The sequence below is a fragment of the Anabrus simplex genome, chromosome 5 (assembly GCF_040414725.1).
Source record: "Anabrus simplex isolate iqAnaSimp1 chromosome 5, ASM4041472v1, whole genome shotgun sequence".
NCBI lineage: Eukaryota > Metazoa > Arthropoda > Insecta > Orthoptera > Tettigoniidae > Anabrus > Anabrus simplex.
This window is the reverse complement of record NC_090269.1, coordinates 97447312-97465485: the sequence shown is the minus strand read 5'-3', so window position 1 is coordinate 97465485 and position 18174 is coordinate 97447312. Positions and strand designations below refer to the sequence as shown.

The 18174-nt window shown below is 37.6% G+C and overlaps 1 protein-coding gene across 2 annotated transcripts in view; it reads left to right on the top strand.

Annotated features, from left to right (window-relative positions):
• The window catches only part of LOC136873799 (E3 ubiquitin-protein ligase RNF103), a 151036-nt gene that overhangs the window by 112010 nt on the left and 20852 nt on the right, over window positions 1-18174 (top strand). For both annotated transcript variants that reach the window (XM_067147045.2, XM_067147044.2), the window contains exon 5: window positions 7643-8110. In XM_067147045.2, coding sequence (XP_067003146.1) covers window positions 7643-8110 — 468 coding nt within the window. The remainder of the gene's footprint in view (window positions 1-7642; window positions 8111-18174) is intronic.

Here is an 18174-nt window from a genome sequence, read left to right as displayed (position 1 = left end):
TCCGTGGACTCCATGGTGTGGTGATAGAGAACTTGGTCCACTACCCTGTGGAGCTCCTTCACTCTCATAATTTCAGTCTGAAAGTTCAAGCACTATAATACTGCTGCAGAATGTGATATCTCCCAAGCTTTGTTATAGCATCAGGCTGCAAGTGAAGTCTTAACATAGTAACATGATCGAAACAACCATCTTCACAGGATGTGGTGCGGGAGAAATAGTTTTCATTCCTCGAATTCCTTTCATTTCCTCCAACTACAGTTTCCTATTCAAACGACTGCAGTTTTCTGGTAAACTATGCTTTGCAATGACAATAAACAAAGCTCAGAGGTAGGCCTTAAAAGTTGCTGGTGTACATTTCAAGAACAATTGTTTCTCCCATAGCCAGTTATACGTAGCCTATTCTCTTGTAAGTTCTCGTGACAGGCTTCTTATTCTGTAGCCACAGGGGCAAAGAAAGTTTTGTAAATCAACCCGACTAATAACAACCGTGGACAACGTATTTTGAATTGTGACTGACTATAGGCAAGGGAGCCTGCCATTTTAAGGAGAACTTCCCAAGTCAAGTGTGACCAGCAAGAGGCAAGGGCACCTCTCATAATTATGGAGTACACCCTAACTCAATTATGACTGGCAGTAAGAAATTGGGGGGGGGGGGCATTATTATAAAAACTCCCCAAATTGAGTGTGACTGGAAGTAGGAATAAAAACTTCCCAGATTTATTATGACTTACACAACAATCTTGGTCTGCCTTAATAACAACTACGTAATTCAGTTTTGACTGACTGTAGGCAAGAGACCCTGCCATTATAATGAGAATGCCCAAGGTAGAGAGTGACCAGCAGAGGCAAGGGGACCTGCCATTATAATGAATACACCTCAACTCGATTGTGACTGGCAGTAGGCAAGGGGGTCTGCCATTATAATAAAAACGCCCCAACTCAATTGTGACTGGTAGTAGGAAATGGGGGCCTGTAATTAAAACGAAAACTCCCCAACTCTGTTTTGATGGAAGTACAGTAGGCAAGGGGTCTGCCATTATAATCTGAACTCCCAAATTTGACTGTAACTGGAAGTAGGAAACGGAGCCAGTCATTATAATGAAAACTCCCCAGCCTGGACTTCATATGAGAAACGAGGTTTGGCGACCTCCCGTGGTGATTCTCGGGTAACGCTTAGAGCAGTGCAATCTAATAAAATCTTACTCCAACCAGACCCCAGGCTTTAAATGGCCAGACTGCGCAAATGCCCAGGGTGCCTAGTCCAAGGGGGTGCAAGCACAAAAAAAGTACGCATGAAGGAAATAAATAATTACACTGGAATATTTATTTTAAATATGATCAAAAATGGTTAAATCACCCTTTCTACAAAAGTTTGTTGTTGAAAATGATGCAGGAGCTTTTCAATTATTCATTTTAAACAGATTATTATTATTATTATTATTATTATTATTATTATTATTATTATTATTATTATTATTATTATTATTCATTCATTCATTCATTCATTCTTTCATGTTGTTTCGGCCAACTAAGGACCACGTCATTTTCTCCTTCCTCAAGCTTTAATATTTGTCCAGTACTCTCGCATTCGTTGCTGGTGTTGTTCCTTTCCTTCTTCGGTCCTTGCCTTCCCTGTTTTCAGCTTCGGCTTTTCCTGGAAACTCTTGTGGTCTTCAAGTTTAAGTGGATTGCATTTCAGGATATCATCATGTGTGAAGCTTACCTCTTGTACGAGGACGGTTTGAAAAGTTCTTGGAATCACCGCTAGATGTCGGTGCTAGAGCAACGAGGTTCCCGCGCAATAATCACACATCCTTTGTGAGTGAACACGTGGCGCGTCAGTGCTCTAGCTGCAGGAGTGTGGTAGTGACGACTCTTTGTTGTTGTTCCCGCGTAGTGGTATGTAACAATGGAAAAAACTGAGATTCGAGCAGTGATTAAATATTTTGTAAAGATAGGTATGAAAGCAAAGGAAATTCATGCCGACTTTCAGAACACACTGCGGGACTCTGCTCCTTCATTTTCAGCTGTCGCCAAGTGGACCAGCGAGTTTAAATTTGGTCGGGGGAGCTTGGATGATGATCCACGTAGTGGACGGCCTAAAAGTGTTACGACCCCAGAATTTATCGGAAAAGTGCATAAAATGGTCATGGGGGATCGTCGACTGAAAGTGCGGGAGATTGCTGAAGCTGTAGGGATGTCTTCTGAATGGGTATATTATATTTTAATTGAAGAATTGGGTATGAAAAAATTATCCGCAAGATGGGTGCCGCGGCTCTTGACATTGGACAATAAACGCACCAGATTGGAAATGTCCAAACAAAGTCTGGCCCGTTTTCAGTGCAACCAACAAGATTTTTTGCGCCGGTTTGTGACTACAGATGAAACTTGGGTCCACTACTATACCCCAGAGACAAAACAGCAGTCAAAGCAGTGGAAACATGCTGATTCACCACCACCAAAGAAAGCAAAGGCAGTGCGTTTGGTCGGAAAGGTCATGGTCTCAGTTTTCTGGGATAAAAAAGGCATTCTGCTGATAGATTATCTTCCTACTGGCCAAACAATTACCTCCTAGACCAACTACAGGAAAAGATATGCGAAACAAGGCCTTGTTTAACAAGGAAAAAGGTCATCTTTCATCAGGACAACGCTCTGCCGCACAGAAGTGTTATTGCCATGGCAAAACTTCATGAACTGGGGTACGAATTGTTGCCACATCCACCTTATTCGCCTGATTTGGCACCATCAGACTTTCATCTATTCCCCAAGATGAAAATTTTCCTCGGTGGATGGAGATTTTCTACAAGGGAAGAAGAGGTATTTTGCAGGCCTGGAGGAATCTCATTTTCGAGATGGGATCAAGGCATTGGAACATCGCTGGACCAAATGCATTAGTCTACAGGGAGACTGTGTTGAAAAATAAAAGCAGTTCCAACGATGTAAGATACTTAATTCTAGTACATTACGAGAACTTTTCAAACCACCTACATAGATAATTTTCTACCTCACTGAACTAGGCCCCTTTTGTCTTCTTATGTTGGAAGTAGGAGAATATCTACTTGGTTGACCTTGTAGGGCTCATTCTTGTCGCATGACCATAGAAAACAATCCTTCTCTTCCTCATCATATCGGTTATTTTTGCTACATGAAAATAGAACTCGTTAGTTGTGCCGTCTTCTATATTTGCTTTTGTCTTTAATGGGGCCCAAGATTTTCCTCAAAATCTTTCTTTCTTTCTTTCTTTCTTTCTTTGCTCTCAAGTTTCTCAATAAGGCCTTTTTTGTTCAATGCAAGTCACTCTGGTGCATAGAGGGCCTCCAGACCAATTTTAAAATTTCGTGTGGCTATTTCTAGCCGATTGCAGCCCTTGTAAGGCAGACCCTCCGATGAGGGTGGGCGGCATCTGCCATGTGTAGGTAACTGCGTGTTATTGTGGTAGAGGATAGTGTTATGTGTGGTGTGTGAGTTGCAGGGATGTTGGGGACAGCACAAACACCCAGTCCCTGGGCCAATGGAATTAACCAATGAAGGTTAAAATCCCCGACCCAGCCGGGAATCGAACCCGGGACCCTCTGAACCAAAGGCCAGTACGCTGACCATTCAGCCAACGAGTCGGACACCAGACCAATGATTAAGTGGTAGTGTCTGAACGTGGCATTCAAGGATATTGATCTCTTGTTGTATACACCCTTGGTTAGAATGGTATGCCATTTCCCTTTTATTTGTGCATTACATGAAGGCTTCTTTCTCAGACATATTGGGTTTTATCCAATCACCTAGATATTTAAACTTTTCTACCTGCTTGATTTTTCCCTGTTCCACCTACAGTAGCTCTTTTGCTGCCTGCTTTAGGTTTGTTAGAAACTGAGTTTTCTCAAAGAATATCTGAAGACCTGCTCTCTCTGACTGTGTCTTAAGCTGCCTGAGTTGTTTTGTAGCTGTCTGTAGCGAATCAGAAAAGATTGCTAGATCATCTGCAAAAGCAAGACAGTCAGTTACAAGGTTTGTGTTCCTGCAACCCAGTCTGACTTCACTGTTGACCCCTTCATTTCTCATTTCCTTGCAACATTCATGGATGACCTTTTCTAGAACACAGTTGAAGAGCAGAGGTGAGAGCCCATCTCCCTGTCTGACTCCTGCTTTTATTTCAAAGGCATTTGAAACCACCTCTGAACTTCGCTCTGGAAATAGTGTCTGTCAAGGTCTGTTGAATGATCGCTTTTGTTTCATTCTCCAAGCCAAATTCCTTTAGGATTTGTATTAGGATATTTTGATCCATCGAATCATAAGCCTTTATGAACCGTAATTTATAAGCTTCATGTTCCGTCTTGATAATGAAAACCTACAACCTGTTATCCAGTCAGTGACTGGGTCAGGGATGGAATGAATGGAGTCCTTATCTTGTTGCGAGGATAGGAATTGTGCAGGCTGTCAAAGCCTGTCGCACTCTTCTGGGCAATGATTAATGACTGACAGATGAAATGAAATGATAGTGGAGAGTGTTGCTACTGTATGAAAGATGACAGGGAAAACCGGAGTACCCAGAGAAAAGCCTGTCCTGCCTCCGCTTTTGTCCAGCACAAATCTCACATGAGTGACCAGGATTTGAACCACGGAACCAAGCGGTGAGAGGTCGACGCGCTGTCGTCTTTATAATATGTAAATAAATATTTAAAAAAAGGTTGGTGGATGTTCCTCCTAATCAATACAATTTATATTTGGTACCGAATATATAATGGTACTAGTTTTGGCCGTACATGGAGTCATCCCCAGCCATTTAACTATGAATATCTTAAAAATTAATTTGTGTAAGCATAAAAATGTTTCTCAATATATACACTTAAAATCTTGTCAATTTGTTACATTAGAGCTTGGTAAAATGAGTCTATGCTTGTGATGATAAGATATTCGCTCCTAGTCATCAAGTGGTTTTTTGAAGTGACACTCACCATCCAATGATGTGAATTATTTGTCAATACCTACATATGTATTTGTACCACATTGTGAATTTTTATCTTTTGTACCTTTTTGATATATGGATAACACAAATTATATGTTGTCAACATTAAACTCAACATCTTAAGTGACCTACACTGCAAGAGTTGAAAAGTGTACAAAACCACAGTATTTTAACCGTCATCATCACAAGCATAGATCCATTTTACCAAGCTATAATGTAACAAATTGAAAAGATTTTAAGTGTATATGTTGAGAAACATCTTTATTCTTATGCTAATTGGTTCTTAAGATATTCATGGAAATATGGTTGAGGATGGCCCCATGCAAGGTCAAAACTGTTATATAATAACTGCCTACCAAATATAAATTGTATTGATTAGGAGTAACATCCACCAGTCTTGTTTATATTCCTTTAGCCGTTTTGAAAGTGACAAAAGTCACCACAAATTTCTTGTTACTGAGCTTCAGATATGAAAGGATAGATTTTAGATTCATAATCCCTTCGATACAAGAGTGTCCTTTCCTGACCCTCCTTGGTATTCTCCCAGTTGTGGATCTAGTTGTCCTTCTGCCCTAGTCTGAAGAGCCTTTGAAAGAATCTTGTAGGTAATGAAGAGGAGGGAAATACCATGATAGTTGTTAACATTCTTTTTATTGCCTTTCTTATGAAGGGGGTGAATCGGTGCAGAATTCCAGTCTTTTGGAAGTGTTTCTGTTTCCCAAATCTCATGGATGATGGCCGCCAGTTTATCAGTTGCCTTGTCATCTGCATACTTCCACAGCTCAGCTACTATTGAGTCCTCACCTGGTGCCTTATTGTTCTTCAATATCTGGTTGATCTGTTTGATATCTTCTTTTTAGGTAGGGATGAATCATGATGACCTTGTGCATTTTCTTCGAATGTGATTGTGGAATTTGGAGCTTCACAGTTGAGGAGGCATTCAAAGTAATCTGCCAGAATCTGGCCATTTTTTTTGTCACTGTGTGCTGTTTTCCCATTGCAGTTTCTGAACTGTAGGCTTAGGGGGGTTGTACCTGCTTAGATTTGTGTTACTCTTCTGAAAGTCCCGTTCAGTCTGTGCCAACTGGTCCTTGTCAGCAGCAAGTTTCATTCTGCGGATGTTTTTCGCAGCACGTTTTCTCTCGTTCAGGAAGTTTGCCCAGTTGGTTTGGGTCTTATGAGAGCTCATCTCTGCCAAGCTTTACCACAGCGTTGCAATCACTGTTCCACCAGGCATATTTTCGTGGCTTCATTAGTGAGATTGTCTCCTTAGCTGTTATGTAATTCTTCCCAGTTCTGGGGGTCAATGGATTCTAGCTTCTGGGTGAACTCCTGACTAGATTCCAGTTTTTCTGTATCAAATCTAAAGATCTTTCTCAGATGGTTCTTCCTATTGTTTTGCGGGAGCAACTTAATATTGATTTTGGATAGATAGTGATCTGAACCAAAGTCGGCATTTCTTTGAACCTTCACATTTTGAATCTCTTTCTGGGCTTTCCGAGTGATCGCAGCGTGATCTATTTGAAACTTGCCAAGATCGGGATTTGGTGATTTCCAAGTTTTCTGCCTGTTTCTTTTGGTCTTTCTTGTTCACCTGATTTATTGGTGCATGCACATTCACGATTCACACTTTATTGGTGCTTAGGAAGGAGACGGTCGAAATTGACTGTTGGGTGATGGTGAAGTCTGTGACTGAATCTAGAATCTTCCTGCTGACTATAAATCCAGTTCCTAGGTGAGGGATAGATTTAATGATATATTTGCCAGCTTTACCTTTGAGAATTCTGTAACCGTGTTACTCGAAGGCTTGTTCATCTGTAAATCTTGTCTCCCAAATCACAGCTATTAGTATTTGGAGTTGGGAGAATGTATTGGTGAGTTGTTTTAGCTTGCCGATCTTTAGGAGAGAATTCACATTAAAGGTAGCAATGAAATTCTGGCGTTTGTGACTGATCCTTGCTGGAGTCTCTGATACTTCCAGGCATGTCGGTGCAGGCTCCCCAGAATCCGAATGCCTGCATGCGTCACTAAAGATGATGGTGGATTTGTTAGCACCTGGGATAGTAGCTTCTGCTGAACTTACCACCATGTTTTTGACCGTTGAAAAACTGTTGATTGGAGCTGGCGATGTTTCACACCGACCAAGTTACTACCAAGGTTGTGAGCCTTGGAGATAGCCTGACGTCCAGTTCATGCTGGTATTTCCTTCATATCTCACGCTTCGGTTTTCCTGCCGGTACTCGGATGGCTAATCGCAGTGGTTTTTCATGGGGTGATGTGTGCGCCACATCCCTACACCATATTATCATTATTATGATTGGAGCCAAGAACTCGATGGGGACAGATAGACATGGTTATCTGCAGTAAAGGTATGTTTTCAAAGGGTGTTACTCTTCAGTTGTTCAGTTCCTCTCCTGCAGCCCTGAAGATGGTTTTCCATGGTTTCCCATTTTCACACCAGGCCATGGTCACTTCCTTCCCACTCCTAGCCCTTTCCTATCCCATAGCCAACAAAAGACCTATCTGTGTTGGTGCGACATAAAACCAATTGTAAAAAAAAGTTCCCTTCCTCATTTCCAGCAGCAGCAGCAGCAGCAACAGCATCATCCCACAATCACACCTCAAGTGTGCCAACCATTTTCCTCTGTGATATTAATTTCATTGTTCTCTCTCTGTTTTTAGCCAATCATGGAATGGGTTCGTGATCAGCTGTCTATCCGTGTGAAGACAGTTGACAGTATCCATGATTTGGAATGTGAATGGCTTGAGGAAGAGACATGTAATTCTACTACAGCCAGCAACTCGCTTCGGGAAGTCAAAGTCCTCTTGCTGACAACTTTGTTACATCCACCACTTTTCCTTGCAGCTCTGAGCATCAAATTCACTGGGCGTATAAAGTTTGGAATGTTTACTGTTAAAAAGCAAGATTCTGATTCCTTACATAAAAAGTTAAAACATTTGGACTACAGAATGCCTAGTTATTTGGTGATCACTCCAGAACGGAAAGTCATATACGGGCACAGAAGGTTTGAACATTTCAACTTCGACTCGATGAATCGTTTCCTTCGAGCTGTCCAGCCAGAAATGAATGATGTCTTCCTAGGAAGTTTGATTGTAGTGAATATGTTAGTTACTTTACAGATTTTCCAGGTAAGATATTTTTCACATACTAAGCAGAGATGAACTACCTACTTTGAAATTGCAGTCAGTTTGACTGTTTTATGCTGACTGTACCAATATATGATAATAATTAACAAATACGCTTAACAAGGATGACTAATACGAATAAACGGACAACAGGACCTGGAAGAATGCTGGTCAACTCTGCCGGGAACATAACCTGGTAGTCCCTGAATTCTCATATAAGACTGTCAGGTTTTTTAAAACATCATTTATTAAACATATCTCTTTAGGTTCACTAACCCTGAAAAATGATTTTAGAAAACACATAGGTTAACGATATAAATTGATGTTTAAACAGTGCTCATTAATACTCGCAAAATTATTTGAAGGTACATGCTGTTAACCTGAAATTATCGCCTTCCTCACAAATACAGTGACCTTTGCGGTGTAGGACTATTAAACAATTAATTAATATTTATATTGAGAAGCAATTGAAGGTGACCAAATTGACAGGTTCTTGCAGGCACAACAATGTTGGTAGTCCTGACCTCAGAACCCAAGTGATGTACTGTGCGCCAAATAAACTTGGACTGTTTTAATCAAAGGAATGTCCAGTTTTAGAACCAAGGTTAAACAGTAGTAATTTAGAAAATACATGTGAACTAATGAACATCAAGGGGATTGTAAGGACATGACCCAGAAATTAAAAGCCTACATCGGAATTGAAGATTCCCTATTGCAGTGAGCTAGTTCCATTCTACTGAGACAGGCAACAAAGAAAAATACAATGACATTACTTTTATATGAAAATTTACTTGATAAGGTTGCCTGCTCCAAAATAAACTGCGTATCACAGTGCTGAAAAGCGCTTTTGCGATTAAATTAAATCATCGGAGATGAGAGACTACCCCGGACAATTCCGGTAAGCAAAACAAGTTTATTTAAGACATAATAACGAAAATGAAATTTATCTTACCCCCAACAGGCTGGAACTCCACTTTGGAGCAAGAGCTCGAATGAACCATGTCCGCTCTGACTGAGAACGAAGATCAGAATCCCAGCGCTAACCTCACGTCTTAGTACATCAAGCCAGCCCCGCAGTTTGCGCGCAGCTCCCTTCCAAGACAGGGAACCAATCGTGTGCAGAATTTTAATGAGCAGTCTTCGAATCTTGTGACATGAGGGTGTAATATTTCCCACACTCTGTCGTTCTCCAGAATGCCCTTACGTTTGCCAGAACACCCAAAACAAGGTTTCATTTTGGCGATATTCCCACACTCTTTGACATAAACCAGAACACAGTAAACAAGGGTTCTTTCTGGCACCAGCAAGATGTGAGAATGACATAGCCAGGTCTGCAATAGGGTCTTCTAACAGTTGTCACCTCTCTATTTTACTGAGCTGAACAAAGATTCTGTTAATATTATAAACTGGTACACTTACCATTGTCAGGAATGCAAACATAATCTATATTGCAGTTTGCAAAAGGGGCTTAACATTCCATTGATACTTTGATACTAATTTATTCAACGTTTAGGTTGATTTTTACTGAGAGCTTCAAATGGTTCATATTTACTGATCTCTGAAAATTACATGATAGAATGCAGCCCTTTGATCTTGTGCTTGTCATGTCACATGAGATTTATGTTTATTCAAGTATTGTTTCTCTAAATTTGGTAGGATTTCAGATAATTTTCAGGTCAGGAATTTATAAAATTTGTGTCTTTATTTTTTTTTTACCAAGACTGTACTGCCCAAGGTTACACACAATGGGATTTCAGATAATTTTCAGGTCAGGAATTTATAAAATTTGTGTCTTTAATTTTTTTTACCAAGACTGTACTGCCCAAGGTTACACACAATTTTTTTTTTTACCAAGACTGTACTGCCCAAAGTTACACACAAAATATGCTTACAAGACTTATATCCATACCTGTGATTCTGAGTTACAGTCATTTTTGTGTTCGGTATAATCGATCACATCTATGAAATAAAGGCGGTTATCCTGTTGCCATTCCCTGTGGATTTAGTGTGGCGTAAATGCGGTAGTCCAGAGTGCTTTTAGGACGGAAAGGGTGAATGTGGGTCATCTGCCTTTTGCAGGAAATGTTTTAGTGCCGCAAGGTCGCATGTGGGACATCCGCCTTTTTTCTTCTAAGTAATTTCTCCGCGGGAAGAAAGAGTCGATAGACATTCGCCTTTTGCCTACATTATTGGAGTACGATAATGAAGCGTATTTATTATTGTGAACGTTATCATAGTTTCCTGTGTTACGGGAATATAAAAGACCTGCATTATCACATGCAAATTAGCGTGAAACAACAACAGTGACATATTGTAAGCCACAAGAAGTTATGCGAGATTTCGGTATTTCAACATATGCAAAATGAATATTCAAGAGGGAAGATGATATTGCAACTTGCTCTGAAGCAAGCACGTGAAGTGAGAGGTAAATATATTTGTTTCTTACTGAAGAGTTCTGTAATAGCCTACATTTTGTTACCACCAACTTCGATGTATAGATTGAAGTAATAATAACTTCAACCGATTAAAATTAAATCCCATTAACGTATGCTGTATTCTTAGTAATATCTTAATCATCGTTATTATTACTGTTTTAGTGCTATTTATTAACATTTAACGTAACTCCTAAACTTCCACTAAAAATATCGCATATTGCTAACGTAAAAAATCTGTGGATGAAGAGCATATGGAAGACTTACATGATGACATTACATCAGACTTCTCTGACTTGGACCCAAATTACGAACCCAAAGGCAGTGAAAGTAGTAGGCTTTCTGTAGACAGTCAGTTTGATTTTTTGTACCCACAACATTAAGCCAATTATAATTATGAATATTATTATTATTATTATTATTATTATTATTATTATTATTATTATTATTATTATTATTATTATTATTATTATTATTATTATCATAAAGTTTCTTTTAATCCCAGAATGTCAAAATAACTCAACAGAGGCATGCAAGTCATTTGCAACTAATGGTAAAGTAAAAGGAGTAGTATATCATGGGAGAAAAGGGATCGGAGACCCCTCAAGTTGGAAAAGAAATAGTGCTAAAAGAAGCAGGTTGATTGGGGCATCTTATAAATCAGTGAAGGCTGGGAAGGAAGTTTCAGCACGCACACTTAAGCCTCCATGTAAGTGTAGAATGAAATATGCCGAGAAATTAACTGAAGAGTAACGGAAAATATATTTGACACCTTTTGGAAGGATTCTAGTTCTTGGGACCAGAAATTTCAGATGATAAGAACCTTGGTGAAGGAAATTCCAAAAAATAGACACAGAACTCATAAAGAAATGGGAAGTTCTACAGAGAGAAGAAAGATGACAAAACTACACACTGGAAAGGTCACACGGAAGTGGATAGTATTCATTCAACCATTGAAAGTAAAAAGTCGAAACTCGCCAACTTGGAGATCGCCATACCACGCGATTGGGCTCAGTTCATTAGAACATGCCAGGTAGTTAATAGTTAATACTTTATTAACGGTAATACCATTTTACATAACAGTAGAGAAGAATAAACATAACAAAACACACTAAAAAGAAAGTTCAGTGGAGTATAAGTAGAAAAATATGTACAGATATATATACAGGTTATATTACAAGTAATCACAAGAAAGTAATAGTCAGTTCTGGAGATTATGTAAGTGATTTCTCAATTTTGACAATGAGCAGTTAAATATATCGATATTCACTTTGTTTAGAAATCTTGACATTCGTTCAATTGGCCCATTGAATGTGTAGTTAGTTCTATGCCAGTTTGTAGACAATGTATTCTTGAACCTTGTGCGTCTGTCTGGTACATGTACGTTAATTTTTACAAGGAGTTGTGGACAATTCACCAAGGAATGAAGCAATTTAAAAATGAAGAGTGTATCCAATAATTCACGGTGTTGTGACAGGCTATGCATATTTAAGGACTGTTGTAAGGATGTATAATCAACATTATCATATGAGAATCCTGCTCTAAATGAATATAAATGAAGAAATTTATGTTGTACTGAATCTAATCTATGGATGAAGTCTGATGAGAAGGGTTCCAAACAGGTGTACAGTATTCTAGTATAGGGCGTATCATAGACACATACAGCAATCGATAGGTAGCTAAGTTTGAAAATTCTCTAGAATATCTAGTAATGCAACCCAATCTTTGAAATGCTTTCTTACAAATATTTTCAATATGTTCATTAAACGATAGGTTATAACTGAATAAAACACCAAGGTCATTAACTTGTGTAACAGGAGTTAGAATGTTATTACTAAATTTGTACTGAAATGATATTGTCTTCTTGTTTTTAAAAAACGATATTATTTTACATTTCTCATGATTAAGTTTCAACCCATTTTGAATACAGTACTTTTCCAGATGATGTAAATCTTCTTGAAGTTTTAAACAATCAAGTGGACAATTAATTTGCATAAATTTTTTTGCATCGTCAGCAAACAAAAGCAATTCAGAATTCTTAAGTATATTTTTAATGTCATTTATGTAGAGAGTAAAAAGTAAGGGTGCAAGGTGAGACCCTTGAGGAACTCCACTGGTAACAATAATAGGTGCAGAAAAATGATTCCTTATTTTAACAATCTGCAGGCGATTTTTAAGATACGATTCAAACCATGAGAGGAGAGGCCCATTAATTCCGTAGCCTGTTAGTTTTTGCAGCAAGATGTCGTGATCGACAGTGTCAAAAGCTTTTGAGAAGTCTGTATAAATGCAGTCTACTTGGGAGTGGTTCTCTATTGCAACCAAGAGGAACTGATAGAATAACAGAAGATTGCTACAGGTTGACCGTCCTGAAAAGAATCCATGTTGCTCATCAATGATGATGTTTCTAAAGAGAGGTGTGATTTTGTCAAGAATTCTTGAGTCAAAAATTTTGGAAATATGAGAAGAAATTATAACTGGTCTATATTGTTTTATGTCAGTTTTATCACAATTTTTGAAAACTGGACTAACAAATCCTTTCTTCCATTCCACTGGAAAAACGCCTTGGTTTAATGATAAGTTGAACAGATAAAAGAGTGCTTCACATAAAATAAATGAGCAGTACTGGAGCAGGTACCTTGAAACACCATCAGGACCGACAGTTTTCTTTAATTCCAGAGATATCAGTTTGTTGTAAATTTCTGCCTTACTAATGTTTATAACTGATAGATTGACAGAGAAAGGATAATCATATGACATACTACTACTATTCTGATAAGAAGAATAAACGGATGAAAAGTGGTTAGCAAAAAGACTGACAATGTTTTCTCCAGTACGGTATCTGCTGTAACTTCATTAAGATGCATTGTTGAAGGAATATTAATACATGACCTTTTAGAACTTAGATATTTCCAGAATTTCTGTGGATTGGAAGTAATACTTCTTTCATAGTTGGAGACATACATTGTATAGCAAGATTTAGATTCAGACTTGCATTCATTTCTTAATTTTGAGAAATGCTGATAATCACTATTGAGACCTGATATTTTGTATCGCTTGTGTGCTTTCTTCTTTTCAATAATCAGGGACTTCAATTTATGATTAAACCACTTTGGGAATTTGGGAGTCTTAAAATTCCGTATAGGGATGTAAAGTTCCATGCCATAATGTAGTACTGAATAGAAGATTTCTACTGCTTTATCAAGTGATACACTTTGAAACATCTCCTTCCAGTTGAACTGTGACAGATAATAATTTAGTCCATTATAGTCACCATTTAAAAAGTCAAAATAAAAACTATCAGCAGGCAAGGAATTGTATAGCTCATTTATAGGTAAAGAAATCTCTAATGCTGGGTGGTGTCTATCGAGGGGGACATTGCTTTCATTACTAGATTTTACTTCAATGGAACTGGAGTTACTGAAAACCAAATCAAGAAAGTGATTCAGAAAATTTGGGATAGCATTAAACTGATTTAAACAGAGATAAGAAAAAGTGTCTATAACTAAACTGGACTGCATAGTGTGGTTACCTACTGACATAAGGCCAGAAGATGTTTCTTCATTTACTATCCAATTAAGATGTGGTAGATTGTAGTCACCAACATTGAGCAATAAATGGTTGTCAAGATTTGACATAATTTTTTCAACAGCACTGCAATGTTCGAAATATTTTTGTACAGGAGACTTGGGTGGAATGTATACAGCACCAATGATTAATTTTGTGGTGTTAAAAGTCAGGGACGCAAACAACTGTTCAACTGTGTTAATGCACGGTATCAGAGTAGGTTTAAACTTCTTGTTAATACAGATCATTACCCCCCCCCCCCCCAATGGGATGCCTTCGTACTCGTTAAAGAAGACCTATCACATCTGAAAATTGAATACGTTTCGAGTCGGAGTTCCACATCACTAATTTCATCATTTAAGTTTGTTTCGGTTAATATCATGAAATCATAGTCAGCTAAACATGAAGAAATTTTAAGTTCAGTTAGTTTGCTTCGAAGTCCATTTACATTTTGATAGTATCCTCTAAAGTGTTCAACTAACCTTGGTGCTTTCTTAGTATAGTGAATCTGATCTCTGTGAAATGATTCCCTATATACATTTTGTATTGTATTCCTGATATAAGTTATACTTTCTAAATCATTTTCTGTATCAATTAAGTTTTTGTCATTAGGATTAGCATCCCCCCTCACTTTCTTAATTAGTTTCCCGAGAGCATTCTACTAGATATTCTATTGAGAAGTTTACCAAACTTATGTAAAGAAGCCGCTAGTAGTCCATGAAATGCAGTGTAGCAATTTCAAAAATTTCACATCTTTAACTGAAACATCTGGTTCCCCTTTCACAAATCGCAAGAAATCTACTACTGGAGAAATGTTCCTAATCTCAAAAGTTGTATGGCTTGACGTTTCAGCTGACAAACCTGGAATTATTGCCTACAAGACATCCTTCAGTGACACCTGTTTTCAAGAAATTGTTATTGGAAGATATCGTAGAAATGCTCTCCTGTTACGAAAGGAAATTCCAACCATACGAAGTGGACCCAAATCCATTAGTTCAGCAAAATACATGGACCTGCAAATGTTAACTCAGTGAATTCCATGACAGTACAGTGCATTTTATAGTGACCTCCCTCATGGAGAAGAGGACGACGAATATCCTACCGATAAGTGCTACTTCTACAGATATAAATTGAAATTGTCTGGAGAACATTTCATTCGAGAAAATGTAATTTCCAATAATTATCTTATGCAGAATTTCAGTGACAAAATGAATGTGTAAAATTTTTTTTTAAATGTGAAAATTTTCTTAATGTGATAATTATAACATTTTGTGTGTGCTATATTATGTTTTTCTTGTTCGTTTAGCTACAGAACAGGTATAAAATGACATTACACAGTTATTTATGTTTTAACTTACTTTTACAGCATCCAGAAGTGTAATAAGAAATTAAGAAGGAAAACGGCGTAAGTCCATTTTCACGGTTTTCCCAAGAAAATTTAGATTGGAATATATGAATATGAATTTATTTCACATCTACATAATTATATGATATGCAGAATAAATGTATATAACACATTTACGAATCTACTGCATTTGTATAACAAGAAATTGGCATAAATGTGCAGCCAGTTACCGTTTTTAGCTTGTACTGTAAAATGAACAAAATTGACATAAGCCCTTTTGCTTCCCAGGTACGGATATTAAGGATAGTTAATCAAGACTATGTATTAAAGATTGCTTAGAAAGCTGCCTTGTATTCTGTATTTTTTTTTTTTCCTTTTTTTTTTTTACTTTGCTAAAGGGGCTTAACATTCCAATGATACTTTGATACTAATAAAGTTATTCATAAGTTCAGATTTACTGGAAAATAGCATCATGAGCATTACAGGTGTATTTTACATCAGACAATTATTGTTCGTAATGATAATGAATGAAATGGAGATGGAAGGAGACTAAGGAATTATGTGAGGACAGAGAGCTGAAAGAGATATTTGCAGGTGACATTTTGGTGTGGGGAGCAAAGGGAGAGGAAATGTAAGGTCATCTGGTCATGTTGAGCAAGTATACTTGTAATTGTGGAATAAAAATAAGCGTAGAGAAAAGCAAGACAGTGGTGTTAACTAGGTGAGAAAGAAAAGGTACTGTAAAAATTGTAGGACAAGACCTTTTTTTTTTTTTTTTGCTAGGGGCCTTACGTCGCACCGACACAGATAGGTCTTATGGCGATGATGGGATGGGAAAGGCCTAGGAGTTGGAAGGAAGTGGCTGTGGCCTTAATTAAGGTACAGCCCCAGCATTTGCCTGGGGTGAAAATGGGAAACCACGGAAAACCATCTTCAGGGCTGCCGATAAGACCTTGAACTTGTGGAAAGCTTCAAGTACTTGGGAAGAGAACCAATGTAGGATTGGTCTTGGGAGATGAATTAAAGGATACAACAGGGAAGTGTATTTTAGCACAGTATGAGGAGCTTGATTTGGAAGAAGCCCAATACTGACATGAGCAGCAGAGACCTGAACATTGACCAAAAGACAGGAGAGTATAATCCAAGCTAGTGAGATGAAATTTTTAAAAAGTATGGTAGGAAAGATAACTTTGAACAGAGTAAGAAATGAGCCTGAGAGACAGGAAATTGAAGTGGAAAAGCTTTCTGACAGAATGGAGAGAAATAAGCTGAGATGGTTTGGACATGTTAAGAGGATGGAAGAGGGAAGAATATCAAATAGGATGATTGATAGTGGCTAACATTCAAGGAAGGAGAACTAAGATGGTTGGACTTAATCAAGAAGTTAACACAGTTAATAGCTATTGGATATAGGAAGATGGAAAGGTGACTAATGTCCTGACCCTGCTGGAATTGGAAAAGAAAAATTGGTGGTGATGAATGTCAGATGCCTTATTACTTGTTACTGTTAATGTTATTTATCTGAGATAAGCTTGTGTTTGGTTGCTGGGGAAACTAATGCTGTATAAGTTCTAGATGAGGGCAAGCTAAGAATTATAATAGTTGTATATATCATTTCCATTTCTGATGCTTACTAAAAGTAACAGTTTTATAGACAGCAGGAATATTTTCGTGATGGATCGTCTTATTGTAAAGACACGTGGAACAGGTTCTCGTTATTATGATGCCAATTTTAAGTTAATGGTTATTAAATGTGCAGAAACGAAGAATAATTGTGCAGCCGCAAGAAAATACGTCATAACTAAAGCCAATGTTAGGTGTTGGCATGAAGACAAATATAGTCTAAAAATGCATACTGTACAAGAAAAGCATTCAGTGACCCAAAACAGGGACGCTTTAAAGAAGTCTAACATGAAACTGTGAGGTATGTGTGCATAAAACGCAAGGTGGGAATGGGCATAACATGCGATGCGAATGGATGCGGGCTTGTGAAGAGGATTTCTCTTAACTAAAAAAGGCATGTCAGATACTTCTATTCAAAATGATTAGGAAAGTACAGTAGGTAGGATTTTCATGATACTTGTGTGTGTTCTTTTGTTCTCACATTAAATATGAAATTTGTTATAAATAAAATTATGAATTCACCGAGCACCTTTTAAGCCTAATTTAATTTTTTGAAGGAAAAAGTGGGGGTTGTCTTGCTTTTAGGGTCGTCTTGGATTCAGAGAAATGGTAATTTTAAAATCACCCTATGTCAACATAAGATGTGACTGCTCATTGTTGTAACTCGAAAGAAGGGTGTAGATTTGAGTCTGGATCAGGTAAAGCAAATTACTGTATTCACTATCAGAATTACAGGATTTTATTTTACAGAAATAAAGTGATTGCTGACAGGTTTTTTTGGGTGTATTTTTAATGTTTTCTCATTTTTTTAGCTTTTAATTTGATTGAAATATATAATTTCACTTTAAAGGCAATGCCTTATTTAATTTTATTCCATTTAATCTTTTTTTAAAATAATTATTTAGCAAAATAAGCCATTGTGAATTAGATCCACTAATTATTTTAAATTCATATTCATTTTCCTCATTTTAAAAATCTTAGTCAGTAGGTAATTTTAAATTATAATTTCATTTAATCTCATCTTGTACCATTTGGGGCCAATGACCTAGATGTTAGGCCCCTTTAAACAACAACCATCTTAATCAGCTAAATAAGTCTTT